The sequence below is a fragment of the Drosophila melanogaster genome, chromosome 3L (genome assembly GCF_000001215.4).
Source record: "Drosophila melanogaster chromosome 3L".
In the NCBI taxonomy this organism is placed as follows: domain Eukaryota; kingdom Metazoa; phylum Arthropoda; class Insecta; order Diptera; family Drosophilidae; genus Drosophila; species Drosophila melanogaster.
The window spans coordinates 20,440,659-20,466,606 of NT_037436.4; the positions used below are offsets into that span (position 1 = coordinate 20,440,659).

The window sequence follows — 25,948 nt, forward strand, 5'->3', positions numbered from 1 at the left end:
TTCTTTATTTGAAAGCGCATAATTCAGTTGTATTTAAATATAGCAAGACTGGTTTTGGGAACTGGATTAGTTATTTAAGCAAGTTCTATTATTTTTATAGGTATTTAGGAATATCTTGCTTATAGATGAATGAGCGTTTTAGTGATCGTTATTCTTTAGTTTAAAGTTAGACAACATCACTATAAATGATACAGATAATATAGATATAGATTTAAATGTAATTCAACAAGCAGCCAATATGTTGAGATTATAAGATCATAATTGTTAAACGGCGTTTATTTCTATCATAGTAATAAAAAAAAGTTTATCTTGTGCTTGCTTTAAAGATCTTTTGATCGAGATATTGCCCCTGTGCTTTTTTTTGGGATAGGGCAGTTCTCTTAATCATTTTGACTGACGATTCGTGTCAGGTGTTTGGCAACATGCGACAAGCCCATAAATTAATAGTTTTTGCCGCTCAGCCACATGCTATGTTCCCTGCACACATGGCGTATGAGCAATTCAGGCAGCTAAGCATTAATGATTAGCCCTAGACAAAGTCTCCCCCAGCTGCTAATGATGAACTGACAGTCCGATGGAAGTGGTGAGGTGGGGATGGGATGGAATAGGTTGGGAAAGAGTGGGCGATGGTCGATTGGTCATTGGCAAGAAGCCAAATCAATGCTTGACATTTATTATGATTGGCTTATTAGGGCGCTGCATAGGCGACAATCTGGCAAAAGTGGTAGGAGTTGGAAGTGGCCCTTGTCGCCAAATTGCTCCAGATGGTATTGTAGCTATTAAACCATATGACTGAAAAGGTTCTTCTATAACAAACCCATTAAATTCCTAGGCGTATTAATAAAGAACATTCTATTCACATTCATGCAAAGTAATGCATCTGAAAATACACAATTGGGGCAACTTTCTAATTTCAAATCCTCCCAAGCCCTTTCACAACATTGATTCCATTATCGCCCTCATAAACTGCGAGGTTTTCTATTTGTTTACTTTACACCTGGCGCTCCTTGGGTTCCATTAGTCAAAGAATCCCGACGCACTCCCTCGGACCTATCCCAATAAAAATCCCAACCGCTCAGATTTGCCATTAGCTGAGCAAACTTTTGTCCTTGGCGAAATGGGAACGGTACCTGGCTGAGCTCGGGTTGGCTTCGGGTTTGATGTGGGTAGCCTGTTGCTCTATAAGGATATTAAGATTCCTTTTACCTCTCTCTTTTCTGCGGCTGGAGCGGTGAGTCCTGCGCTCTTTCGGCTAGACGGCATTGCCAGCAGTGAAAGTTTCTCACGGGGGTTGCTTTCTAAAAGGACTATTCCCAGACAGAAGGATGTGGGTCTCTATTGTTGTCGTCAGTAACTTCAAAACGGATGCACAGAAAGAAATTCGGAGTGACTCTTATTTCATTTAATGTTTTACCTTACTTTGAAAGTGCTCATGGAACTATTTGCTTATTGAGATCATAAATATTGTGTTCCTTATTTATTACCTTTATTTATATTTATATTCATATACAATTTAATATTAATCTCACTAGTTATGCAAATACTTATTTTATGGTTAAATGCTTGGAATAAAGCGGTAGTAATTTGGCTAAAATCCTTACTAAGTAAAATATTTCTAATCTGCAACTCTGCACACTTTTTTCTCAGTGCTGTGTTATGGTCCTTGCTATTGTGGTTGTTGTTGTTGCCATAGCCGCAAGCTGTCGCCGGTCGACGTCACGCTTTCCATCCTTCAGTCGCGTTTACTGCGCTGCCCAAACAACAAGCCAAAAATAATAAGAGTCGCAGTAAAAACAGTAGAAAAATCAAAAGTGTGTAACTGCTCTAAAATTATCTAATATGAATTGGTATAATTTCGTAGGAATAAAACGTCAGCCGCAAAAATAAATAAAGTCAAACGTACTTGAACTGTCGCTGAACCGAAAAACATTTTTCGTGATTTTCCATTCCAATTTTCCCAAACTATGTTTTTTGCTGGTGCTGTAAAAACTCATGTTCAACTTTTTTTTTCAAATATTGACAAATTGGTGCGCGTCTCGCTGAGCGATTAAAATCTTAATGTTGGAAAAAATGCTAAAAAAGAAAAAAACAACAACAAATGGTTGGCCCCAAACAAGCGAAAAGCGAGGCAAAAAAGTTTAAATGTTACAACATAAATTATAGGAATTGCTGTGCTCTGAAAGCATTCTCTAGTTAGTGGTTCAAGAATAGTTCTTATGTGTTATTTTTGCGATTTTGTTGATTGATTGTGCAGTGTGAAAACGATCATAAATTTGGTAAAGCCCTAAAATCATCTGCGACTCTAAAACCGTTGCCCCGTCCAGTGTTCGCCAAACTGTAAGCTGTGGGGAACGAGTTTTTGGTTGAGAATGAGCCCTTTGTTCCTCGCGAACGTGCTCTTCTGCAGGACAACTGGCCCTCTCTCTCTCTCTCTCTCTCGCTCTCTCTCTTTAGCTTCGTCCTTTACCCTTAAAGGAGTGCTTTCCCGGGGTGTTTCTTTGCCGATAGGACAGGGGTTAAGAAACTCCATAAGAACGCATGCGCGCCATTTCCTTTGGGGTGGTGAGATTTCCCATATGAATGTTGGTCCCTAAGCAGATGTTTTCCTTCGGATACGAAGTTTCTTAAGGTAGGTCCGTTGATCTGAAGACATATAGTATTCGAGGACATAACAGTAAGTGGCACACTGTATTTTAAACTGATACATAGTTGTTGGACGATGAGGAAAAACAAAAACCAATAAAGCAGTGCTGATAAGAAAAATCTCCATCATCCACTTATCCCACCCACTAGACACTATATTTGCATGCAAGTTTGCGAATCTAATGCGGCTCGCGTGCCAAAAGTCAATCGGAAAGCATCGACAGAGTCACTTTATCCATTACCTGGGCATATGGTCGCGCCCCTTTGTGTGGCATGCCACTTGGCTAGCGGGGATGTGGCCCATTTAAGCCATAAAAACATTACCAGCGGGGGAGGTAAGCAGGTATTCTCAGCATGATTCACTTTCACCTTGACACGCTTTAGCCCCCCTCCTGGCTCCCTTCGCCGTCAAAGGATATTGTCTTTGCCAGGCGCTGGATGGCATTAGTTCTTTAAGCCCATGTGCCGACGTCTAAAGATATTTTGATATGGTCGAGAGATTTTTTACCGCGGAATTATGGCTTTAAGTGCCGCGGTAGCTGAAACCACATCAAGCGAAAATAAGCATTGGCAAAGTACAATAAACGCCAACGCGTTTAAGCCCACGGATAGAATTTAATAGTCCGGCTAGCGCTAGAGAGTAAGGTCTATAAAACAAGATCTGGTACGGTTTTGCCTGGGAGATTTACGATTCTGGGATGGCGCAGAGCATTGGCACATAGCAGGTTGCAGTTGTACAAATAAACAAAAGATTCGAGTAGAAACCCGAGGAAAACTTCCTCATATTATTTTTAAAACACAAAATTATGAAGCCCCGAGAAATTTTCACCGTATATATGTGTATATGCACATATATTTGCCTAGATATTGAAATGCAGATATATCTATTTTAAAGGGATCGTTGCGGGGCATTTAGGTGGGCATAAATTATAAAAATATTTCAGTGTGTCAGATATTGTTTGTTCGGTATGCCAAGGTATGTTTGGTGTTTGTTTATTTATGATTTTTGGTGGGGGGAAATGGTTCCGCTTCATTTTGAACAAATTACTGGGGCTTATAAAACAGCGTCTTATTAATGGAGAGAGTACGTTTAAAGGGAATATGATTAAATGCCTGTTGAAGGCCTGACCATTAAGTGTAGTTTATTAGAGTGATAACATATCACTGTTAAGTGATTCAAATCATACTCGGTCATTTTTATTGTGGAAATGAAGCTTATTCAACACTTCTTCTGGCTACAATAAAATACCTATACGAGATTAGGTGAAATCTACCTACCTATAAGTGCAAGTGCAATTGCCATTCTAGTCTTTGGGATTTCCACTATTTGTAACAGTGATGTACTAAAGCTACGCGAAGCTTATGTTCGTGCCGCTGCTAAGGCACAGTGGTATTTGTTCTGAAACAAGTATCAAAAACAAAGGTACATACATATACTATGTAGAAAACCATGAGAGCTCATATTGTACGTATTCATAATAAAGTAAGTTTTTGTCAATACAACAATCCACATTTTGGAAAAGGGTTCTTAAGCGAATGTTGCATCAATCCCTTAAACAGGAGTGTTGCATATCTCATAAAGAAGTTGATTAAAAAGTGTATTAAGCATTTCGACTGCCAAGACACAGTGGTAAATACCATATTTGTTTTGAATCACCGATCAAAATTAAAGCTACATATGTACATGTAGAAAACAAGGGAGAGGGTCGCACTAAATATACATATGTATTAATAATAAAATACATTTTTATCTATACAACAATCAATATTTTGAAGGGGGGTACTTCCCACTGTGCGACGCGCTGCGTGATGGAGAAGTTCAGTGCGAGCCGCTTAGAACGATTTTGCATGGGCTGGGAATCGGACGTGTGCCCGTCGATCTTGATGCGAAAACCATCGCGGCGTTGGGACAAATACCTACAAGTATCTGTGCACTCCGCCTCCTCACGTGCGTGTGTGATATTTGTAACTTTAATTTATGGGATGCGTTGAGTGAGTCGTCGGCGAGCTGCTTAATAAATTAGTCCCGAAAATACCAAGCATTTTTGTGGAAAAAAAATATCAACGAAATTTGAAAGCAACTAATCAGCATGAAATAAAAGAGAGATGAAAGAGGAAACTTTGTGCAATAATTTGTGGATATGTGGAAATTGTTTATTTCGAACTAGATTGTCCACCAGTGAAATAACTAAGGAAAAAGTAATCACAAAGTAAAATGAAATTAGTGTGTCACAAAAATAATATTTTAAAATATTTTCTTAAAGTGCATTCATTTGTAGTTATTAAATCCTTAGAAATATTACCAAAATGTTGTTCAAAATTTAATTAATGTTAGTCCAAAAAGGCACAATCCATCTTCCAAGTGATAACCAATTATGCGTAAAGTGCCTTTTTTTGCATCTTTCCCAAGACTCCTGCCACATCGAATTACAGCAGTCGAAAGGAGAACGATGAAAATTGCTGAACAATATAGAAATGCCATTAAACCAATCAGCTGTAAAGTGAATTAGACAAAAGTTGTTCGTGTGGAAAGCGCACAGAATCAGAGCCATATATGCGATTGGAATCTATATTCAGATCGCGACCGCATTTCGAACATACTATATAGTCTCTAAATCTCAATCTCCGCATCCGTGCGACTTACAGATTGTATCCGATCCGATTGCTGCGACCGCAACGAAATAAAACGCCAATGAAACCCAACTAATTGATGTGATAATGCTGCACATGGAAATCATCCAATTCAGACAACGTCACACGATGTGGAACTTTTTGGATCGCTTCGAACTGGACGCAGAGGATCGACAGTGCCTCGAGAGATTACAGCAGCCGGCGGAAAGATCCACCGATAAGAGCTTCACACCAAAGGTCAGTTTGCGTTATCAGCCCGCGATCGTCCCATCATTCCTGTCTATTGGGATTGCGGTGACTATCTGCCTGGGATCTGCCCTCGCCGCTCCGCAATCCTCCTGCATCATGTGCGACAAGGAGGACCTGCGACCACGACTTCCTCCCTACAGCGACAGCTACGAGGAGTACACCTTCGACCACCAGGTGACCCAGCAAGCGGCCCTGGAGTCCATTCAGAAATTTAACGGCTGTAAGTCCTAGAATTCTAGTCCCAGAATTAGCTTATTAAATTGCAGTGTTTCAAAATCATATCAAAAGTACTTCAACTAAAAATTTGCTCTTAAAATAATGAATTCATGAGGAATACAATTACATGAAAAAGGTCGATTGGCCATTGACCTCATCTTTCTTAAAGAATGTAGCAAAATAAGAAAGCGAAATCAGACTTACAAAAGAGTTGTAGATACTTATGAGCACTTTCTATTTTGTTTAAATTTTCTCAGAAAATGGAATGTAAACCGAAGAACAAATTGTTTAATTTAACTGATTTTCATTGTCTGGCCAGGATTGTGAATAATTTTACTTTCTTTATAGCAAGAGGTCAGAACAATGCCTGCAGTTCAATCAAGTGCCCACCGAATACACCAAAGTATTGCCTAGGCGGTCAGGTAAATATAAGCTACGATCCATGAATGACATGAAGTGTATGTACTCTATTTTAATTGCAGTTTATCAACGACCATTGCTGGTGCGAACTGCAACACAGAGAAGGTAAGATATCAAAACCTTAAGATATCATGTTATCAATAGTTTTGGACTTGCCATTGTTATCATTAAAGTCTGTAAATTAAATTTTGGTCAGGTGAGGTTGATTTCTGAGAAGAACTTTTTACAGAACAGCCCTGTTTAAGTACTTAAGTTTTGATATTTATGACTTGCGCATGAGTCTGCGCAGATGGCGCTAAGAAAATAATAAACAAAAATCATGTGCAGCAGCAGACTCCCACAGTAAACACACGAAGTGGAGACGTGCCACTAACCCACTTGCAACGCAGTGGCATCGGCAACTCACTAAAGAGCCCAATTAGCTAATTTTGGGCCCTTAACAAGCCGTACTCACGCAAATCACTGGCCATTCGACTAATAACTCCGATGACGCAACAGTTGGCATAGCCAACCGAGTAAAACCCACATAAGTATCCCACGGATCGCAGAGGTGGCAGATACTTATTGTTCCACGGCCTGCCCCCTGCCACGCGGCACGTGATGCGGCACGGAAGTTGTTAAGTCTGGTCCACTGATCGAACCGCACTCTAATGCTGCGACACGCTTCATTGGTTCGACTTGCAACCACTACAGTGGAGCCTGTCAGGGAAAACCTGCTGGTTATCGCCCGTTACCCCTTCACATTTCAAATTGATATTTAGCCCGATTTAGATTCATATTAAATTGAGACCACCAGGATGTACCTAATATTTCAATAATTTTTTTTATAAGAAAATAGATGTGTGCCATTACCACTTTGCCCACATTGATCCTTTTTGCAACAGAAGGCAGTGCATTTAAATTCGTTTTTGAAATCGAAAATTATTTCCTGACTGACATCTACTGTACTGCGATTACTGTGGCATTCCTCTGTCCAAGTGTCAGTTTATAATTCTTTGGTTTGTTTTTTTTTTTTTTTGTTTGTTCAAATTTTTGACTTGTCGATGTGCATTCCGCCTTGGTGGGGCATTTTTCTGGGTTCGGCGCTTGGGTTGTCCACACTTGAATGATTTTCCTCAAGGCGCGCAGTTTTCCATGCCCCTGTAGTTTTCCTTTTCGAATGCACCCGCCCCTGTGAATCGAAACTGTTTTGTGTGGGCCACTAGCTGCACTTAATTTTTTAATTTCACTTTACTTGGATTTCGTAAATTACGCTACATTGTAGGCCAATTAAAGTCGTTTCGGCTCTAAAAGCTGTTCAAATATTTACCGATTCAACACCAAAATTCGGCGGAATCCCCGAGTTCTTGGTGCTCAAATTGACACAAGATAAATAATATGTCAGATTCTTATCTGTTTGATTTGTGCTTAACGTGGTTATCAGTAAATATAAATAAATATATATTATATATATATATATATCTGTTTATTATTCGCATGAAAGGAAATTGCAATTCTTATCATATCAAAAAGCAATTGCTCTGAGTATCTGAGTATGTCAAGTATATGATCACTGGTGTAATAAGACAATACTACTGACTCAACAATTCTGTGCAACTGACTATTTTTTTTTTTTAGTTTGCCATAGGCTATTCCCACTACCGGCAACAAATCCAGTCGGTAAGGAACGTGCCTGAAATAACAATGGAAACACCTGTTCTGGCGACTGGGTGGGCGGGCGGCCATACCAATCCATCCCGATGGCCAATTTCAGGTGCCGCTTATAGCGCCCAGTACGAATATCTAAAGCCTATTTCGGTGTTATTTTTTTATATCCCCCACGCAGCCACTTCTCAATTAAATTCGTTTGTAATTGAATTAATTATGAAATGTGAGCCACAACAGTTGCTTTGAAAGTAATCGCTTTGATTTTCCTTGATAATCACAATTACATATGTACATACATATGTATCTCCCTCCTAGTATAATCAATCTCACTTTAAGTATCTTTTTGAACAATCTGTCGATTTGAATTGTTACCCCATTGTCCTCGGCTTGTCAGTCGCCGGTCGCTAAAGATTATTAACAATTGCCAGGGCGGCAGTCACTGAATTGACCCAACATATTACACGCTGTCCGTGTCTGTTTACATTAGGTAATAATTTTATAATTGCATAAATATCTGCGACACGCACCAGCAACAACAACAACAACTGGCTATTCTCTGTGTGGGCTTTTCTTCTTCTATTCGACGATGTTCCTGAAAATATACACATCGAACTTCATAAAATTCAACACGTTGAGTTTTATAAACAAATGAGCAACTATAAACAGGCCAAACGGAAAATAATACAAACACATGCTATGATCCGATCGAAAAACAATGCCGCTCATATTTAGTCACTCGCCGCAATTTATATTTTCTTGAAAATTATTGCAGCCTTTTCGTGCGCGCAGCTACTAATAAACATATTCTATTTTATTGATTTCCGTTTCTACTCAAAGCGAAAAATTCCATAAATTGTATATTTTAATTACGTGGTTTTTATTATAAATAGTTAGGCACTTGATTCCGAAACGGGGGCAACACATTGAATATTCTAAATATTGTGCTGATTTTCCAACCATTTATTGGCTATATTAGTTTTGTGAGTGAAAAACTGATGGATGTTTATTATTAGAAACTAATTTTGAAATGTACCCTTATTTTCAGAGGGCCTGCCCTATGTGCCTCACGTGTGCTTCGCGGATCAGAAGGTGCACACATCATCCGTGGAATCCTGCTTCACATTCGTCCAGGTCAAGGAGTGCTGCTGTGCTGAGATCTGGATCAAGAAGTGTAAGTACTAGATACAACTGCCAACCCCTAGGGCATTCGTGGAATCACCTCATCTGGTAGCTTGATATATCCGTGCTAAATGCCCATGCCACTCCACACATGAGAAAGGGGGATTAACAAAGCAATGCTAATTTAATAACGTAAACATACTTCCCCGATTATATTCAATTTCCACACGGCGCCTTCGATAAATATACACAAGCCAGAAAAAAAAATGCCAGAGAGATCTCGTCAATATCATTCGCTGGCAGAAAATCGAACCATGCTAATTATATTTAGTTTATAATGCTAATTGAAATCGCTCACACCAAATTTTTTGTTGGGCGTCAAAAGCGCGTTCTAAATCATATAGTACAACATCGATATATGGTGAGCTATAAATTCGAAAGGGCAATTAGCCTTGGTTGTATATTATCGTTGTGAGTAGTTTATACCAAGAAATTTTCGAGTAGATTCTCATAATAAACATAACACTTTGCCTTAAATGGGAGCTCGCTCATAAATGAATATGTGAAAAGCGGCATCAACAAGTAGCAACCGTTTTCCAGTGAATATATTACTGTTGCATATCATTTTACTCCGCCAAGGGAACACACAAGTTAATCTGCACTTTTCTTTCTCTACTTCCAGGGCGTCACATTTCCGGCAGTTCTCGTGGCCAGCACGTGCCAAATGTGTTAGTGCTACTAATATTGAACCTGCTTTCTGCATTCAGTATACTCACCTGCCGAAGAAGGAGACGAATATTTTGGCAAAGCTAAGATTTCGAGGGGAAGTCATGATGTGAGAAAACTTGTTGTACAGCGTGAAGTCAGTCATAGAGAAGTAGGATCTAGTCGTAGTAGCATTCAAATAAGTGTACTTAGTTCAACAAATGTCCAGTGGTAATCAAACTTACTTGCTAAGCATATATTTAAGCGTTAATAAATACACGTTTATAATGCTAACAGACTTTAGTTAGCGTGTGGCTTAGATCACTAAATAATGAAGTAACTCCTTGCGTGCATTTTAAATAGGACAACATGTCGAGGAACATATTAAAAAATATTTTATAACACGTGCTGCGCCAAATATCATACGCTTACTGGCTAAGTTTCGCCTTACACACTAAATTCGGTCCACTAAACCTCAAGTTCAGCAAGTCGGCCTTAAAAGTCTATAGTCTCCACAGTGTTTACAAGCTGCTACGGCTGTTAAGCGTACGCTGCAGGGCGTTCACACAGGACAGCACGTCCTCATAGTCCTTGGACCATTCGCGCAAATTGCGTTCCAGTGTCTCGAGTCGCAGCTGACCCAATCGCATTCCTCCGTGCTTAATGGCCGCATAGCAGGAGCACGCCAACAGCTTGAAGCATTGCCGGCGAACCGCATTGTGGGCATGGCTCTCCCAGTTGGGCGTACTAGCCACGCACTGCCAGGCCATGGATACGTAGTCCACTAGTGCGTCCCAGTGAGTGGAGTCGTGCAGGCGCTTGGCCTGCGATTGCAGCACCCGCTTAAATTCGTTTAGATGCATCGACGCCTTGGAGTAGGCCGCCGCATCGGTTTTCTTGCACAGCCGGGAGGTGGGAAGGGACTTGAAGATGAGCCGCTTAGCATGGTGCAGATCCTGCTCCAAAGCGCTGAAAACAAGACAAAACGATTTATGTATATGTTTGTTTGCTTGTTGGATTTTATTTTCTAGGTTTTCAAAACGCACCACCCATCTGTGAAGAGATTATTAAGCGTCTCGTTGCTTTGACCTTTACATAACCTATGTACCCTTTTTCACAAATTCATTTTAAAAGGAGAATAGACAGCACTAAGGTACGTAACTTCCGGAAGCCGAATCTTAATACACTATACTATCAAAAACTAGTCTATTCTATTATTTTCAATTAATTGTTTTGATTGTTTCTAGGGAAACAAATTGATTGTTGTCAAGAAACTGGTGTAAACCGAATAAAAACACTTTACAATCATATAAAAAAAAACTACGACACCTTTATATTTAAATTCATTTTCCGACAGTTTCTATTTCAGATTCATATATCATACCGTCTAACGATTGTTTATAGATTTTGTATACCTAAACACGTTAAGATCACAGTTTGCTAAAGTTTTTTGCAGATAGCTTTAAAACTGAGTGACTAGATTGTGTAGAAACGGACGGACCTTCGGACGGACATGGTTAAATAGAATATATATACTTTTTATGGTAGCAACTGTCCAAACCAAATGTAACGTAGGGTTAACGTACCTTATGTCTGGCGTGGGCAGCTGCGTTCGTATTTCTCCCTCATCACTGGCACTTTTAATGTTGTTCATGATCAAATCGATTAGTTGCTCCTGCGATAGACCCTGCAACAGGGATGGTAGCGTCGCATCTGTGTTCGTCTGCCCCACAGGTCTATCCTCCATTTTTAGCTTCTTTACAACTGGTGTTCCCGGCCAAAGTTGCTTGGTGGTGGCCATCTTGATGGGCGAGTAGGTATCCATTGGTGTGGGCTCTGGCGGAGTGCTGCCCATGGTCAGGCGTTTGCGAGGGGAGCTGCGCAGGATCATGCCGCTTGTTAGTTGAAAGTTCTTGGTGGGCGTGCGCTGGAAAGGACTACGCATTGAGGAACCACCGCTGGCACCTCCTCCTGCGCCACCACCTCCGTTGACCTTATCTGGAGAATATGTTGTGGTAAAGCGACGGCGACCACGCTGCCGAATGACCAGCTCATCTGGCGAGGGCAATGGAGAGAAGACAAAGTCCTGGGCCTGCACCACGTTTACATCGTTGTCCACCCGCAGTCCCAGTCCTCCGTTAGCATTCGGAGTGTTTATGATGGCCGCTGGAGTCGGCTCATCCGGAGTCCGGCGATTGGAGTTCGTCGGTGTGTTGGCCATACGCAGCGCCTCCAGGCGGTCGGGAATCTCGGCCAGTGCCATTCGTGTCTGCAGCGGGGTCGTCATTGCTAATCCAAATTGCGATGCGGACTGTTGAAAAATACAATTCGCATACGCATCAGGCTTGTATAAACATTTTCACTCCACCCTCCACCTGACGTACCCACTTGGATGCTTCGCTATATCTTCGCAGCGGACCAAACAATCTCGACGTGGACGGATCTGGTGGATCTTCCTGACACTTGGAGTTTTTGCAGTTTCTCCTCTAGCGTCTCTACCGCGGCAGCAACTGTAACTTTTCCCTTATTTTTGTTTAAATTGCGCCAATTCGCTCAAGGTGGCAGCGCGCTCTGGAGATGGGAGTTCTTTTGCGATGGTATCGCTTGTTAACCGATATGGTACACGCATTTAATACCGTCTAAATAGTTAGTATATGTGCAGTTAAAAGTCTATAGTTTTACTTTAGCTCCACAACTATTTTAACTGAGGTTAGAAATTAGAATTATCCTATCAGTGCATGATTGCTTATAGAGATGAGCCTTCTTATGTATTCAATTAAATAGTAAGTGAATATTTTAGTATTATTTTATAGTATTGTTTTATTTATATCATATTATTTATTATATTATTTTCAAGAAAAAAGCTTATTTATGTTTAATTTATGTTTAATATAAATATTTTTCTTTATGCAACCAAAAGGTCTGGCAGCCCCAAAGCACCGGCAACTCAGTGGACATCCGGCAACCTTCTGCCTTCTTTCTATCCGAATTTCGTTTGGTAAAGGTCGTCAGCGCGCTTCTAATTAAAACTAAAATAAAATGAAACCGATTGCTATAATATATAACGCATGCAAAGCTGACCGTATGGGCTCGTCTCCTTTAAAAACTGATGCAATGATAAATGTAATAAAATGATACACATACCGCACCAGAACGGCAATTTGAATGGATCACCATTTACACGTGGTGCAATGTGAGATACCTGGAGACACTTAGAAATATTCTGGGGTAAGTTTACAAGAAATACTATTGTTTCAGCTTATTTAACAACCCATAATGACTTTCTACCCAATGCATACATCATGTTGCAAAATGGATAAAAAATTAGGTTAAAGGAAAGATAACTGCATATTCACATTTGTCATTAACAATATAAAATTGGCATTTGGTTAAAGTTGGGTTAAATAAGATTTTAAATTATGGTAAATTACATGGTGATACATTATAAATGTGAAGAGCATTCCACGTAATTACTTAGTGCACAAGTTAAGTGTGCTTGACTATTCCGTATATATAGGCAAAGAAATGAAAATCTGCTGTTTCCCAATTATAAAAACTGTGGAAAAAATATGTTTTATAAATTTACAAGTGTAATATTTTTGTATTTTTACAGGCATTGAAAACAGCCGGGAGCCTGGGATACAATCTAATCATGCCTTGATCTCCCTTAAAGGGTAATGTAATCCTCCGCACCATTTGAGTACAAATTATTTTAATTCCCAAATTGATGACAACTTCATACCCAAATCAGAGAAATAATGTTGAAATCTTTTTAACATGCATCACCATCTGAATAAAATATTGAAACTTAGTTTATGTATAATAGTATTTGTATAATTAAACAGTCTTTGTGTATTTTACAGAAATATTTCCAGATATTGGGATTCCTATTCAAAACTGAAATTTGACTGAACCAGTGATAAGGTAAATCCTCACTAAATTAAATGTTTTCTTACTCCTTAATTGATGACAACTTCATACTCAAATCAGAGAAATTATGTTGAAATCCTTTTAACATGCATCACCATCTGAATCAAGTACATTTTATCAAATTTTAAGGCAATAAGGGCCAATTAATAATTTATATTCTCTCTTTTATTTTGCAGGAAATATAAACTAATGATACTTTCACAAGATTTACAACTGATTCGGTTGGAAAAACCTAAAAGGTATTGCCAATGTAAAATATTATTTATTTATTTAAACTGCCTTCTTGATGACAACTTCATACCCAACTCAGAAAAACTATGTTGAAATCTTTTTAACATGCATCACCATCTGATTAAAAATATGCATATTTAGTTATGATGAATGAAATATAGATTACTAATAAAGGTTTTCTTTTTGACTTTTCAGGTAGTCTAGCCACGTGCTAAATCGCAATCTTTTAACAAAGTTTTTCTTTATATATAAAATAAATTCTTTATTTATGTGTACAAAATAAAATATTTCAACTGTCTAAATTAAATAGCTTTAAAAACCGTTCAACACGCTCTCCACAACAATAACAAGCTGATAAAGAGAATCTCCTTGTGCAATCGATTCCAGCTGGACGAGGCAGCTACTCCGTCGTAGAATACCTCCTTGTGGGCTGTTTTCCGCACAGCAGCTCCACCGTTGAAGTCTCGTTTCTTCTTAAAGCTTTCGTAGTACCAATCCATTCCGTCCTTGCGATCCACACGATCAACCTGAAGGAGCTCCAGTTCCGTGCGTTTTTGTGCATTAGCCGTGAGTTGATGCTCGCTGGCCACGCCCTCGTTATCACCACTGGGCGTGGTTCTCTGATACTCCTCTGCCGTGGGCTGAGCCACTTGCTGCTGATACGGCGTGTAGACCTTGGTAATGGTGGACCGTCCTCCACCTCGTAGTGGAGGAGAAGCTGGTGGCGGTGGTGGTACTGTGCTCGTTGGACCAGCTAGAGTTACTTGATTATCACTCGGACTCTGAGGTGTTGTGGTGGTCACCCAGGAACGACTCTTTATCTGCGCCACATGCTCTTCAGCCGGAGGAATCAAAAGAATCGTCTCTGCCGTGGTCGTTTGCACGAGAGGAGGAGGTCTAAGCAGGGTCACAGATTGCGCCTCCAGATCTTCGTCATCGTACTGGGAATCCAGCTCAGTGCTGGATGAGGCATTATTTTCAGCAGGAGTAACCTGTGTGGTACTGGTGGTTGTAGTACTCCTTGTGGTCGTTGTAGAAGCTTTTGTTGTACTAGTGGCGATCCTCTGCATCAAAGGCGTTGTGGTGGTTATATCGGGCGTGGTCTCCGTGACTTCGTAAGTAGCTGTCTCTGAACTTTCGCCACTGCTTTTGGTTGGCTTAGGTCGTGCTTGAGTAGATATAGGTATAAACTTTCTCTGACCTATGCCCTGGACTATTTCCGACGGGTTTCCCGTGATATTCACCACCTCCACTAAACCACGCCGCTGTTGAGGATCATGGACAGGCATAAAACCACCGACATGGGCTGGAACGATGGGACGGAAGCCACCGCGCTCGATGCTCGAAGGCTCACGAAAGGTGGTGCGAAAGACACCCACTGTGGTGGCAGCGCTACCACTCTCATTACTCAGTGCATCCTCCATGGATGAAGTTGTGGAATCTGTATCCACATAACGATTCCTGGCTATGTTTAGCTTCTCCTGCTTCTGCTGATCCTTGAGGTATTTTTCGAACTCTGCACTATTCGGCTGATACATCCTAGTTTTGCCACGACCACTTGGCAGACTAATGTGGGCCATGCGGTGTGTGGCGGGCATGTCATCATTGCTATCAGTTCGTTGTTTTCGTCCTCGATCTCCGAAACCGAAGAATCTGCCCAAGCTTACACTGGGCAAAGGATATCCGAAGAAGGTAAAAGGCGATCCAGATCCCGGCTGGGGTTTTCGATTGAAATACTTCGTATGGAGTATAGTGTTGTTCAGATCTATATTGCTGTTTATCGTGGGAGTCGGCTTGGGTCGCTGCGAAGTACTGATCGCGGAGTGGGTGGTATCTGGCGCCTCGGTGGCGTCCACATACTGATCGTAGAAGTACTCGCTTTCGCCCACCAGCGGTCGATCGCCTGGCAGTCTGGTTCCTTCGCCCGCCTCACACTCATCGTTGAAATCGTCGGGCAAATCCCTCTGGAAGACATCCCCGTGCTCATTGAGCAGTGGCAACTGGTTGCCATCGGTGCGTTCGTTGCCATAGATATCCGCACCCACGCAGAGACTCCTTTCCATGCGGGCCGACCGCAGGAGGCGTCCATCCTGGCACTTGGGTCCCGGATACGGAAAGTTCGTCTCCTGCAGCCACACCGAAAGCCATTGCATCTCACAGTTGCAATCAATCGGATTCCCTGCGTTGGAAAAGGTAAATGCAATAACGATTTTCCTGTTCTCGAAAGTACTTACCATCCACGTCCAAGATGGCTATGTTTCCCCGGACATTCCGGAAGGTACGTTCCTTGATGCTCCTCAGCTGGTTATTCCGCATGGAGAGGACTCGCAAACGGGGCATTGTCTCAAATGGAGAACCCTGTACAGAACAAGGATGAATTGAAAGTAATAACTACAATAAATAGCTTTTAAAGGCCTCACCTGAATGCGACATATCTGATTGTTATCCATTTTAAGCTCCACTAACCAATTCAGCGCCTTCAACGGCATCGTGGACACCAACTTGACACCATTGGTGGACAGATCCAAAACTTCCAGGTTCCGCATGCTTCGCAGACCAATGTTTTCCATATTCCGGAAATGATTGTTGGACAGATTCAAGAAGACCAGCGAATTGGCGTTGTGGAAACTTTCCGGAGAGATGTAGCGCAACTTGTTGTACTGAAAGTGGGAGGCCAGCAGGCTTGGCAGCTCCTCAAAGACATGATCCTTTAGCTCCACCAGCTTATTGTCTGCCAGGACGAATTCCTGCAGTTCATCGAGTCCTTTGAGTGCGCCAGGCTCCACATTTCGGATCTCATTGCTGCTGAGATCAAGATACTGCAGCTTGGGAAGATTTCGGAAGGTGCCCTGCTGCAGTTCCACAATGAGATTGTTGGACAAACGGATCTCCACCACATTTCGCCAGCCACCGATCACATCGGATTGGATTCGGGATATTTGATTATAGCTCAGATCGATGTCTCGTAGGTTGTTCAAATTACCCAAGCCCACCGATATATCCAGGAGGGCATTGCCAGAGAGATCCAGATACTCGAGAGATCTTTGCGTATCGAAAGCCGTGGGTGAGATGCTCCGTATGAGATTCCTAGAGAGATCCAGCTGCTCCAGTCTGCTGTTATTCGAAAAGAAATTATCCGTGATGGCTTCCAGTTTGTTGGACTGAAGATTCAGATTCCTAAGTTCGGCAAGGGGCAGTAGAGCTCGCTCATCCGCTTCGCCCAGTTGATTTTCTTGCAAATGCAGCAGCTCCAGACGTTGAATCCCTATGAACGAGGTGTCCTTCAGCTGACGCAACTCGTTTTGAGCCAGACTTAAGACTCTCAGTTCCATTGCCCCTTGAAAACCATGTCGGGGCAGTTGCTCTATTCGATTCTGGCTGAGATCCAGCATTCGCAGGTTGGGCAATTGCAAATCCTTGCTAGCGGCTGCTGGTAGCGATGTAATTTGATTGCCCTTCAGCGAGATGCGCTCCACAATCCTGGGCAGTCCTGCAATCACAGACTTAAGCTGATTATAACTGGCATCCACCTCAAAGAGTCTCTCCAAATGGATTAGGGTGGAAGAGTGGATTTTGGTCAGCTCATTGGAGGATATATTGAGCGTTTCGAGTAAGGGATTGTGACGAAAACTATTGGGTGCCAATTCGATTAGTCCATTCTCGCTCAAATCCAGACGTCTCAATGATGGAAGTCCCGCCAGCAACTGGGAGTCCACCCTAGCAAACTGATTCTGCGCCAGATCGAGTCCCTTCAATCCAGGAAGGTTCCAAAACGGTAGGGGTAAGTCTGAGGATAGACTGTTATTTCTCATCCGAAGTTCCCTCAAAGCAGGCATGGCCATCAGTGCATCCCTTTCTATGAGTCTCAAATGATTATGGTTCAGATGCAGTTGCTCCAAAGTCCCATGACCACGAAGAGCTCCATAGGGTAGTTCGCTCAAAAGATTACCACTCATGTCCAAATAGCGAAGCCTAGGTAAGGCATCCAACAATGCCCTCAAAGCCTCCACATGACCAATTTCATTGTTGTACATGTGAACCGCCTCCACGCCACTTCCACTGGCCTGAAGCAGGGATTCCGGATGAATCCGCCGTATGAGATTGTTCTGCAGATATATGGTTTTCAGTTGAGGGGTGCGCAAAAAGGCTCCATATTGCAGTTCAGTAATCCTGTTATCGTTTAAATGAAGCTCTGAAAGATTGGGAAGATCCACAAAGGAGCCATCCTCAATAACAGTGATTAGATTGTTGTCCAGTCGTAGTTTCTTCAGATGCTCCAGATCCTTGACAATGCGACCCACCATGCCTACGTCACTGATTTGATTGTGGGACAGTTTGAGGCTAACCAAATTGGGTAATCTGGACAGGGCACGCAAATGAATCCAGTTGAGACCATTGTGCGATAGATCCAGATTCTTCAGGGATATCAATCCATCGAAAAGACCGGCTTCCAGGCGGGTGAGGCCTGACCCGCCTGTTATATGTATGTGCTGCAATTTGGGTAGATGCCTAAAGAGATGGGAGGGCAACTCCTGGAGTGCCCCCGTTTGGACACTGAGATAGGTCAGACTGAGCAGTCCGGAGAAGTCGGGCAAGTGCTTCAGTTCCTCGCTCTGAATGGTAATGGCCAGCATGTTGATCATCCCGTTCAGACTCTCCGCTGGAATGCTGCGCAGTTGAGGTTCCACCACGAAGATCTCCACCAGGCCATTCTCCAGCTCATTTAGCCATCCATTGGACACTCTTTCGATGCTATTGTGGCGCAGCATGAGCCGAACTATCTGCAGGCTGCCGAAAAAACGTCCTGGCAATGCCGGCAATTGGTTGTTCTCCAGGACCAGCTCATCGATCCTGCCCTTGATGTTTCGTTCCACTGCCTTTAGACCGTCCATGATCTGCGGCAGATTGCTGTGCGAGCACCTGTATGCAAAGCGACATAATTTTCCAAGTTTGCAGATCATAAAATAGTAGCCACTCACCATATCTGGATCTCCTTTCCTCGTAACGAACAGCGGCAGGGTAAAATAGCCTGTGATGGAGGGCAACTTTCGGCCCTGATCAAATTTATCCCAATGCAAAGGAGTAGGAAGATGGGCAGTAACATCATGGCAATCGGCTAGACCATAGGTTATGTGGGTGGAGCTTCTTCCTTTTGGCCAACTTGGCGCATATCTGTAGCGAGTATAAGTATGTCATTTGTCCATTAAATACTTTACCACCCTATTATCTTAACTTAATTTAGATTTATAATTAATATTAAATGAATTTCACAAATTAAAGTAAGTTAACCCATTATAAATAATATTCAAAAATAGAAACAAAAAAACCAAAATTGAAAACAAACGTCACATGAACACTTGGTGTAGGAAAACTCTCTAGTCATATATTTATCACTTAGCAAGCGGAATAGATTGAATTAAAAATAAATTATTATTGATTATATTGATGGTATGAAGGTTCCGCCAAACTTCAGACAAGACCCCCTCGACTGCTTTTTCCGTTCCTATCTAAGTCCAGGTGACCGGTAATCAAGAAATTCCTGCACCCAGAAAATAAAAATCGAAAACAAAATCACACTAAAATGTAAACAGTTCATATAATAAATAAGTAATAATAACCTTATATACATAAAATATGTATATAATTTATTAAATATCAAATTTTTAAAATAATGATATTAGGTTAGCGAATTGTAACTATACTTTCATCTATCTTCTCTAGGGAATATGTATCGATAAAAATGTGATATATAATTATTATTTATTTTTCATTTGAATTCTTCATAAAAATTATGTAATGTATGTTAAAAGTGCTTACGATTCTGTAAAGTATATTTTATATATTATTCATAGGAATAACTCGCAGAGTCTAGCTCTCGAAAACTATAAGATCTGGCAAATTAAAATAAGGTCTTCTTTTTAGTTTATTTATTTGTTTTACAAAAGTATCTTCAATTGCAATTTAAAAGTATTTTCATTTTTGCAAGATGAAGATGTTCCATGCACTACCACTAACTAAGTAAGGGGTATATGAGAGTCGATTGCAATTTCTTGTTAAATCTATTAAATCTAAAATTTTTAAACTAAACCTCAATTAGAGGTAAATAAGAGGTACTACTACCAATTTTTTAAGTGTTTTAAAGTGTAGGGTATCCCCATAAATCAGAGGTTTACCAGGGTTTCGACCAGCAGATAAGAACGGGCTATATAAAGAAGGCCCCACGTCTAGTTAGCCAGCAAACTCTATTGCCCACAATGAATCCAATCTTCTGCGCACTACTGTTCAGCTTGGTGGCGGGTCTAGTCCTCGCCGAGAAGTCGGACTATTGTCTGAGCGAGATCGTCAAGTCGGACGAGAGGATCCGTTCGCACGGATATCCCACGGAGACTCACGAGGTGACCACCCAGGATGGCTATGTGCTGACCCTGTTCCGCATCCCGTACTCCCACAAGCTGAAGAACCAGAACGAGAAGCGACCGCCAATCCTGCTGCAGCACGGATTGTTCAGTAACTCGGACTGCTGGCTGTCCTCCGGACCGGACAACTCCCTGGCCTACCTGCTCGCGGATGCCGGATACGATGTGTGGCTGGGCAATGCCCGTGGTAACATCTACTCGCGGAACAACATCATCATCTCGCTGAACAGCCACAAGTTCTGGCACTTCGACTGGCACGAAATCGGCACCATCGACATCCCCGCCATGATCGACTACATCCTGGCGGATACCGGCTTCGATCAGATACACTACGCCGGACACTCGCAAGGAACCACCGTGTACCTGGTGATGCTTTCCGAGCGACCGGAGTACAATGCCCTCATTAAGTCCGGTCATTTGCTGGCTCCATGTGCCTTCTTCGAGCACGGAACCTCCTTCATCTTCAATGCCCTGGGTCCCCTGGTGGGTACACCCGGCGGCATCTGGAACCAACTGCTGGTGGACACCGAACTGATTCCGAACAACAACCTGGTTAACCGATTGGTCGACAACAGTTGCCATCTATCCAACACGATTTGCAACAACGCCTTCATAATGTTTGCCAATGGTGGATACGTTAATGCCAATGCGGTGAGTAGGATCGATATGTAATTCTCACTTTATTTAGAACTTCCATTCTAAATGTCATATCGTAAAAGTTACTATTGAAAGAAGTCATAATTGGACATTTAATATGTACTTTCAGAGCTCCATGAGCGTCCTGATCGAGACCCATCCGGCTGGATCCTCTAGCAACCAGGGCATCCACTACCTGCAGCTATGGAAGTCCCTCAAGTTCCGCCAGTACGACTGGGGCACAAAGAAGAACAACGAGCTGTATGGCCAGGATCTGCCTCCAGATTACGATCTCAGCAAGATCGTCGCACCCACCCACTTGTACTCCAGCACCAACGATGCCCTTTGCGGACCCGAAGACGTCAATACCCTGGTGGAGAACTTCCCGCACCTGACGGAGGACTACCGTGTGCCCGTCCAGAGTTTCAACCACTTGGACTTCATCATCGCCAAGAACATGAAGGAGCTGGTCAACGATCCGATCATCGAACGCATTAACTCCTACGAAGGTCGCTAGAAATCGGCCAATAAAAGAATCCGTAATGCACCGATTTTAACACATAGTTTTCGGGCTACGTACCCGAATTTATTGGGGGGATTCAAATGTCCAAGTCGGCGACAAGTCAAAGAATAAACTTAACCTTCAAATAATAAAATTAGTATAGCCTTCCCATGGAAAAACACCCGAAAATAAAGTGCATCTCGTTTGGGAATCTTATCTTGTAAAGTGGACAAGCAAATATGCAAGTGCCAATAAAAAGTATTGAACAATTATTCATTTGAATTTATTATATGGCTTTAGTCGATTAGATATCGTAAGGCTTTTCTGTCACTTACTAATCACTCCTTCAACTGTCTGGCTCTTGTCTAAAAATTTATTTTCTATTAGCAACTACCTTTTTGTTTATACAAAATTTGCACTCCGATTAAAGCGATTTGTTCGTTAAAATAAGTTCGAAGTGATTTAAAGTTCCCATTAATTGGCAGAGTAGAGAATGGACATTCGTTTTAAATCGGTTGAGATAAGATTTCTTTTTTAGGGTATTAAAATTTTCTGTGCCAGGTGTTAAACCCAAATAAATGCCATTTAATATTGGTTCTTATCGTCGTTTGTTGGAGATTTTAACTGGTAATCAAATCATGGCTGTTCTACACTTTAGATTAACGATTAGTGATACTCAAACGTAATTACAGTGCGCATAATAAGTTTACGAGCATGCAATAACTTAATTGGTTAATTATTTAATTGAATTTACATATTCATTAGAAATATTTGTGTTTATTTGTTTTCAAGCTTCTGATACAATTAGGTATATATCGTCGTCTCTCGATAAGCTAAACTTATAGATACATAGTACAAACCGTTTAAAAAAAAAACTCTTCAAAAATGCTTTGATTTATTTTAAGCTATCATTTGTTTTGTCAATTTCTTTTTGCATATCTTCATCTCCATAGCTTAGTAATGGGTATATGATAGTCGAGGACCTCTCTTGCTATTACATAAGCTCGGTGGCTGAAAATGTTGTTCGTTGCAGAAGATGCGCTTCTAACGGCTCATAAATCCCAACCAGGTGAGGTGGGTCGTACGACAGGAAGTTATTCGAACGATGTCTTGTGCAATAGCTCCAAAAGACTCGTCGCGTCTTCATAACTTATAGACATTATACCTTTCCATGGCACCGCCATACTCATACCACCCTCACATGCAACTGCGCAACTCGGGCCGAAAAAAAAAGAAACTCTTTGCGCCAAGAAGCGTAACATGGCTTTTCAACTAAAATTTTGTAATCATTTAACAAAAAACAGAAGCAGTAGGAAACCGGAGAAGCAGCAGCTGCAAAACATCGGACTGTAGTGAAACGCTAACCGCCGATTCAACTTCGGTTTTGGCTCTATCTTCTGGCGCCGTTTCTACGCATGCGCAGCGCAGTTTACATCAAACGAACCTTGAAATTATTGTCGTTTTCATCATTGTTCGGAGTATCTGCATCTTTGGCTGTCTTCGCATAGTGTTGCCAGTATCTGTATCTCTCTGTATCCGTACTGCTGTGTGTAATTTCTTGCATTGCACGGCTTGAAGTCACACTAAGTGAAGGCACCGCCCCCGCCTCCTATCTGCCATCCCCATCCTCATTGCCATTTTCCCCCAGACTTTGGCTACAGCGACAATTTCACCTGCTCTGATTTCTATTCGGTCTTCTCAAACTCCCCTAATTAAGTAACTGTTTAGTTCTACATCGAACGGTTCTTGGAGAAATGTAGATTGGGAATCGAGATGTGGGTTAAGTATTTAGTTTAATGGATCAAACTCCAAGAGAAGCACCCTTTCTAGCATTGTATTCAACGCTAATATTAGAAACTTTTAATTACCTTTTACTATATTTTTAAGATTAGAAGGTACTAAGTACCCTTTCATTTAAATTGCACATTTCCAGTACAATATCTTTGTATTTGGAAATAGTTTTTAACAAATACTAATTCCAACTATGCTTTTGGTTCAACGATATTCGTCACAAACACCATTTGACTCACTCAATTGCAAATTAATCCAAGAGATACTCCTACGTCGTTGTGCTATTAATCCGATTTACAGCAAATTCAAGCACTTCACTTGCAATGCATTTGCAAAACTACAGCTCTTACTTTTCGGGAATATCTTCTGAAACCCCTTGGGTTGTTGTTTTCTTAATTTAATCAACTTCACTTTCGAAAGCACTTTTGCTTTTTCCCAAGGCGTTTTTATTCAATTAACCACCCAACACTTGAATTTCATTCAGCATGGACTTTGGTGAGTTCTCCGCGATTTCTTTGAGCCGAACCGTCTCGTTTGGAATGCACGCGAAAACTGTTTCTCGAAATAAGTAACAGCGCAGCAGATTACTCAAGATTTCTACCAGAAATGTCGGCTTGAGCGGAGCTTCCTGCCTGGGCCATATGGGAGTTGGATTCCACGTTGGGCGCCACACTTGGCTGATTCTCGCCGAAGAGTGGGCTCCATTATGGAACTCGAGTGTGGCGGTCTGTGACCACGGATCAGAGGTCGCTCTTCCCTCAAGCTCGAGGGTTCGGCACAGCCGGCGTTCAGAGAGGCTTGGAGTCAGCATTTTAATGAAATCGCAAGTAAAATTATGAAAATTATGACAGGAAATCACTGTGGAAACAAAGGCCAAGTGCTAATTTCGGCATATAATGTGATAAACATGACAATTTTTACTCAATTATGATTTTTATATGGATTGCAAACCTTGATAGGATCCTTATGCTTTCCTTATAAAGGTAATGGTTAGGACGAGTAAGGAAATACAAATTTGCACATCTACTACACCATAACTTAATCTAGCCGAACCATTGCGCCATCTATCGGGATCCTCTCTTGTTGGCATTTTGAAGTATTCTAAGAACTCGGTATCTCCTATATTTTCTGCGTACTCTCCGGGCTGGTTTCCTGCTGGACTGTACCTCACTACCAATATCTTTCGTCCGCCCTTTTTCCTGAAACATGTATTTTTTTTATTGCCAGTGACGCGAAAAATGCACACTTTACTTACGATCGATCTTTTGGCGCCCATCCAACACCCATTTCTGTCGTTGATTTCCACGTGATGGCCGAGAATTTGTCAGCCAATGATTGTTCGACTTTCGTCCTTCGCTCCTTTGCTATGCCATAGGATGCCGCCCCTTCACTAGCCCAGTAATAAACACACTCATTTCTTATAAATTCGCAAATATTCTCCGTATAGAAATCATTTTCCGGCTCCGATAAGGGATAGTCCAAGTGATCCACTCGAATGTTTCTATCTTTAGCTGTCTCGTATAATATTTGATCTGGAATATTTAAAGTAGCCAGATGCTGTGTATGATCAGTTTTCAGTTTATCTGTGCAAATGAAGTAGCGTACGACGATTCATACAATTGCGTACTCTTCAGCATCGTGGGAGAGTTCATCCGATTCGATTAGCTCTGGAACTACCCAAGTCCTACGGTGATCATTGTGAGCATCGTACGCTTCGCTCCTAATGACATTGTATCCCAAGCAAGGCTGTTAGAAGTAGCATAATTGTTATATTTTATATTATATTATATATTATATTTTTTTATATTAATTATGTTTTAAATTACCCTAAAAGCAAGAAAAAACAGAAAAAGCAGCATGTATTACGTTTGTTGTGTTTATTGCACACTGTATTTTGACAAGATTTTCTAGACTGTCAAGTTTGTTTCTCAAAAAAAAACAGAAAAGATAATGCTTAGACATAAAATATTGCGGAATAGGTGCACAACATGCAAGAAGAAAAGTGAAATTTTCAGCTGTTATTGTTTTTCTCCTGTCAGGCACAATAATATAATAATATTTTTAATTCTATAAGCATAATATTTACGAAATTCTCCCCAATCCAATCCATCTATATGCGTCATGCAGTTGTCAGGGCCATGTTTGCACCCCACTGCTACCAGACGATAAGACCACTACGGAAACTAGTCGGTCATCTCGTCGATTGCCGGATTCATTGCACTTTACTATCTGGACACTCCACGTGTTCTATTCAAATTCGGACTGACACCCGCCCAGGGATTTCAGTTCACTGTCAGCGAAACTGAAATTTGCACTGGATTCCATCCAAGGTTAATTCGATTTGCGGCACATGAAGGGATCGTTTATCATTAAGATCGGACGATGTTCTTTCTGAATGGTGTGATGTTAGGTTTTAGGATAGACAATACATGGTATGTTGGGACTAGTTAACACTGTTTTGGTTGATCAAGTTCTACGATTCGTTTGCTGGAGTGCTTAACAAGTAATTACTTCTTCTAATTTAGTTCGAGTAATCTATGAAGTTCTGTTTTAAACTATTACCTACTAGAAAGACTTCCTTGGGTTAGAGTGGCTTTATGTTATAGCAGTTCGATTGATGGGTAAAGAGAATTCGAGTGGTCGCACACACACACCGCATGGATTGGCCCCCTAGAAAAGAGGGGCCTGTCCGAGAACCCAGCTAAAGAGCACCCTGTAGATTACATAACCGCCCGTCAACCGAGACATATGTACATATATGATGTATTTGCACAGATTTAGACATGCCCCGCCGCAGAAAAGGAAAGCCACC

At 41.4% G+C, this 25,948-nt stretch overlaps 5 protein-coding genes, 1 long non-coding RNA gene and 3 other non-coding genes across 15 annotated transcripts; 6 read left to right on the forward strand and 3 right to left on the reverse strand.

Annotated features, from left to right (window-relative positions):
- Nucleotides 1-1,760: 1,760 nt before the first annotated feature.
- Nucleotides 1,761-9,922, forward strand: CG5910 (uncharacterized protein). Of its 2 annotated transcripts, none has more exons than NM_140969.2 (6): nt 1,761-1,811; nt 5,290-5,743; nt 6,088-6,161; nt 6,222-6,264; nt 8,852-8,977; nt 9,608-9,922. In NM_140969.2, exons 2-6 carry the CDS (start codon nt 5,362-5,364, stop codon nt 9,736-9,738), a joined length of 756 nt encoding a protein of 251 aa, NP_649226.1. In that variant the 5' UTR covers nt 1,761-1,811; nt 5,290-5,361; the 3' UTR covers nt 9,739-9,922. The 2 variants fall into 2 exon arrangements, with proteins under 2 accessions (NP_649226.1, NP_001163482.1); NM_001170011.1 differs by lacking the exon at nt 1,761-1,811 and adding an exon at nt 4,500-4,635.
- CG5199 (uncharacterized protein) lies at nt 9,874-12,206 on the reverse strand. 2 transcript variants are annotated; one of them, NM_001275183.1, is made up of 3 exons: nt 12,019-12,206; nt 11,217-11,941; nt 9,874-10,599 (listed from the first exon to the last, which is right to left on the reverse strand). In NM_001275183.1, the coding sequence occupies exons 2-3, from the start codon at nt 11,915-11,917 to the stop codon at nt 10,152-10,154; spliced, it is 1,149 nt and encodes a 382-aa protein (NP_001262112.1). In that variant the 5' UTR covers nt 11,918-11,941; nt 12,019-12,206; the 3' UTR covers nt 9,874-10,151. The 2 variants fall into 2 exon arrangements, with proteins under 2 accessions (NP_001262112.1, NP_649227.2); NM_140970.4 differs by having other exon boundaries at nt 12,015-12,206.
- A 428-nt stretch (nt 12,207-12,634) lies between these two features.
- Nucleotides 12,635-14,073, forward strand: Uhg8 (U snoRNA host gene 8). The gene is made up of 5 exons (NR_033163.1): nt 12,635-12,858; nt 13,244-13,304; nt 13,494-13,554; nt 13,737-13,799; nt 13,987-14,073. It is a non-coding gene; the product is annotated as a U snoRNA host gene 8 (long non-coding RNA).
- On the forward strand, nt 13,349-13,427 carry snoRNA:Me18S-U1356a. Its single transcript, NR_003874.1, has one exon. It is a non-coding gene; the product is annotated as a snoRNA:Me18S-U1356a (small nucleolar RNA).
- snoRNA:Me18S-U1356b lies at nt 13,588-13,666 on the forward strand. Its single transcript, NR_003875.1, has one exon. It is a non-coding gene; the product is annotated as a snoRNA:Me18S-U1356b (small nucleolar RNA).
- snoRNA:Me18S-U1356c lies at nt 13,838-13,916 on the forward strand. Its single transcript, NR_003876.1, has one exon. It is a non-coding gene; the product is annotated as a snoRNA:Me18S-U1356c (small nucleolar RNA).
- Nucleotides 14,032-24,204, reverse strand: atk (artichoke). Of its 3 annotated transcripts, none has more exons than NM_001275185.1 (5): nt 24,088-24,204; nt 18,771-18,963; nt 16,212-18,711; nt 16,026-16,149; nt 14,032-15,970 (listed from the first exon to the last, which is right to left on the reverse strand). In NM_001275185.1, exons 2-5 carry the CDS (start codon nt 18,896-18,898, stop codon nt 14,115-14,117), a joined length of 4,608 nt encoding a protein of 1,535 aa, NP_001262114.1. In that variant the 5' UTR covers nt 18,899-18,963; nt 24,088-24,204; the 3' UTR covers nt 14,032-14,114. The 3 variants fall into 3 exon arrangements, with proteins under 3 accessions (NP_001262114.1, NP_649228.1, NP_001262113.1); NM_140971.1 differs by lacking the exon at nt 24,088-24,204 and adding an exon at nt 23,376-23,690; NM_001275184.1 differs by lacking the exon at nt 24,088-24,204.
- mag (magro) lies at nt 20,025-21,616 on the forward strand. Its single transcript, NM_140972.3, has 2 exons — nt 20,025-20,858; nt 20,974-21,616. The coding sequence occupies exons 1-2, from the start codon at nt 20,046-20,048 to the stop codon at nt 21,358-21,360; spliced, it is 1,200 nt and encodes a 399-aa protein (NP_649229.1). The 5' UTR covers nt 20,025-20,045; the 3' UTR covers nt 21,361-21,616.
- Nucleotides 24,056-25,383, reverse strand: CG42764 (uncharacterized protein). 3 transcript variants are annotated; one of them, NM_001202212.1, is made up of 4 exons: nt 25,223-25,383; nt 24,754-24,882; nt 24,392-24,693; nt 24,056-24,335 (listed from the first exon to the last, which is right to left on the reverse strand). In NM_001202212.1, exons 1-4 carry the CDS (start codon nt 25,244-25,246, stop codon nt 24,101-24,103), a joined length of 690 nt encoding a protein of 229 aa, NP_001189141.1. In that variant the 5' UTR covers nt 25,247-25,383; the 3' UTR covers nt 24,056-24,100. The 3 variants fall into 3 exon arrangements, with proteins under 3 accessions (NP_001189141.1, NP_001189140.1, NP_001262115.1); NM_001202211.1 differs by lacking the exon at nt 25,223-25,383 and adding an exon at nt 24,963-25,018; NM_001275186.1 differs by lacking the exon at nt 25,223-25,383 and adding an exon at nt 24,963-25,018 and having other exon boundaries at nt 24,392-24,882.
- Between the last annotated feature and the right edge of the window lie 565 nt (nt 25,384-25,948).

Coding starts and splice junctions, on each gene's coding strand:
- CG5910 (NM_140969.2), top strand. CDS start 5,362: ATGCTGCACATGGAAATCATCCAATTCAGACAACGTCACACGATGTGG. Junction 5,744..6,087: donor CATTCAGAAATTTAACGGCT/GTAAGTCCTAGA, acceptor CTTTCTTTATAG/CAAGAGGTCAGAACAATGCC. Junction 6,162..6,221: donor AGTATTGCCTAGGCGGTCAG/GTAAATATAAGC, acceptor TTTTAATTGCAG/TTTATCAACGACCATTGCTG.
- CG5199 (NM_001275183.1), bottom strand. CDS start 11,917: ATGACGACCCCGCTGCAGACACGAATGGCACTGGCCGAGATTCCCGAC. Junction 10,600..11,216: donor CTGCCCACGCCAGACATAAG/GTACGTTAACCC, acceptor TCTTGTTTTCAG/CGCTTTGGAGCAGGATCTGC.
- atk (NM_001275185.1), bottom strand. CDS start 18,898: ATGATGTTACTGCCCATCTTCCTACTCCTTTGCATTGGGATAAATTTG. Junction 18,712..18,770: donor GGAAAGGAGATCCAGATATG/GTGAGTGGCTAC, acceptor CTTTGCATACAG/GTGCTCGCACAGCAATCTGC. Junction 15,971..16,025: donor AGCCATCTTGGACGTGGATG/GTAAGTACTTTC, acceptor TTTCCAACGCAG/GGAATCCGATTGATTGCAAC.
- mag (NM_140972.3), top strand. CDS start 20,046: ATGAATCCAATCTTCTGCGCACTACTGTTCAGCTTGGTGGCGGGTCTA. Junction 20,859..20,973: donor GATACGTTAATGCCAATGCG/GTGAGTAGGATC, acceptor ATGTACTTTCAG/AGCTCCATGAGCGTCCTGAT.
- CG42764 (NM_001202211.1), bottom strand. CDS start 24,995: ATGCTGCTTTTTCTGTTTTTTCTTGCTTTTAGG. Junction 24,694..24,753: donor ATGCTGAAGAGTACGCAATT/GTATGAATCGTC, acceptor GATCATACACAG/CATCTGGCTACTTTAAATAT. Junction 24,336..24,391: donor TGGGCGCCAAAAGATCGATC/GTAAGTAAAGTG, acceptor TACATGTTTCAG/GAAAAAGGGCGGACGAAAGA.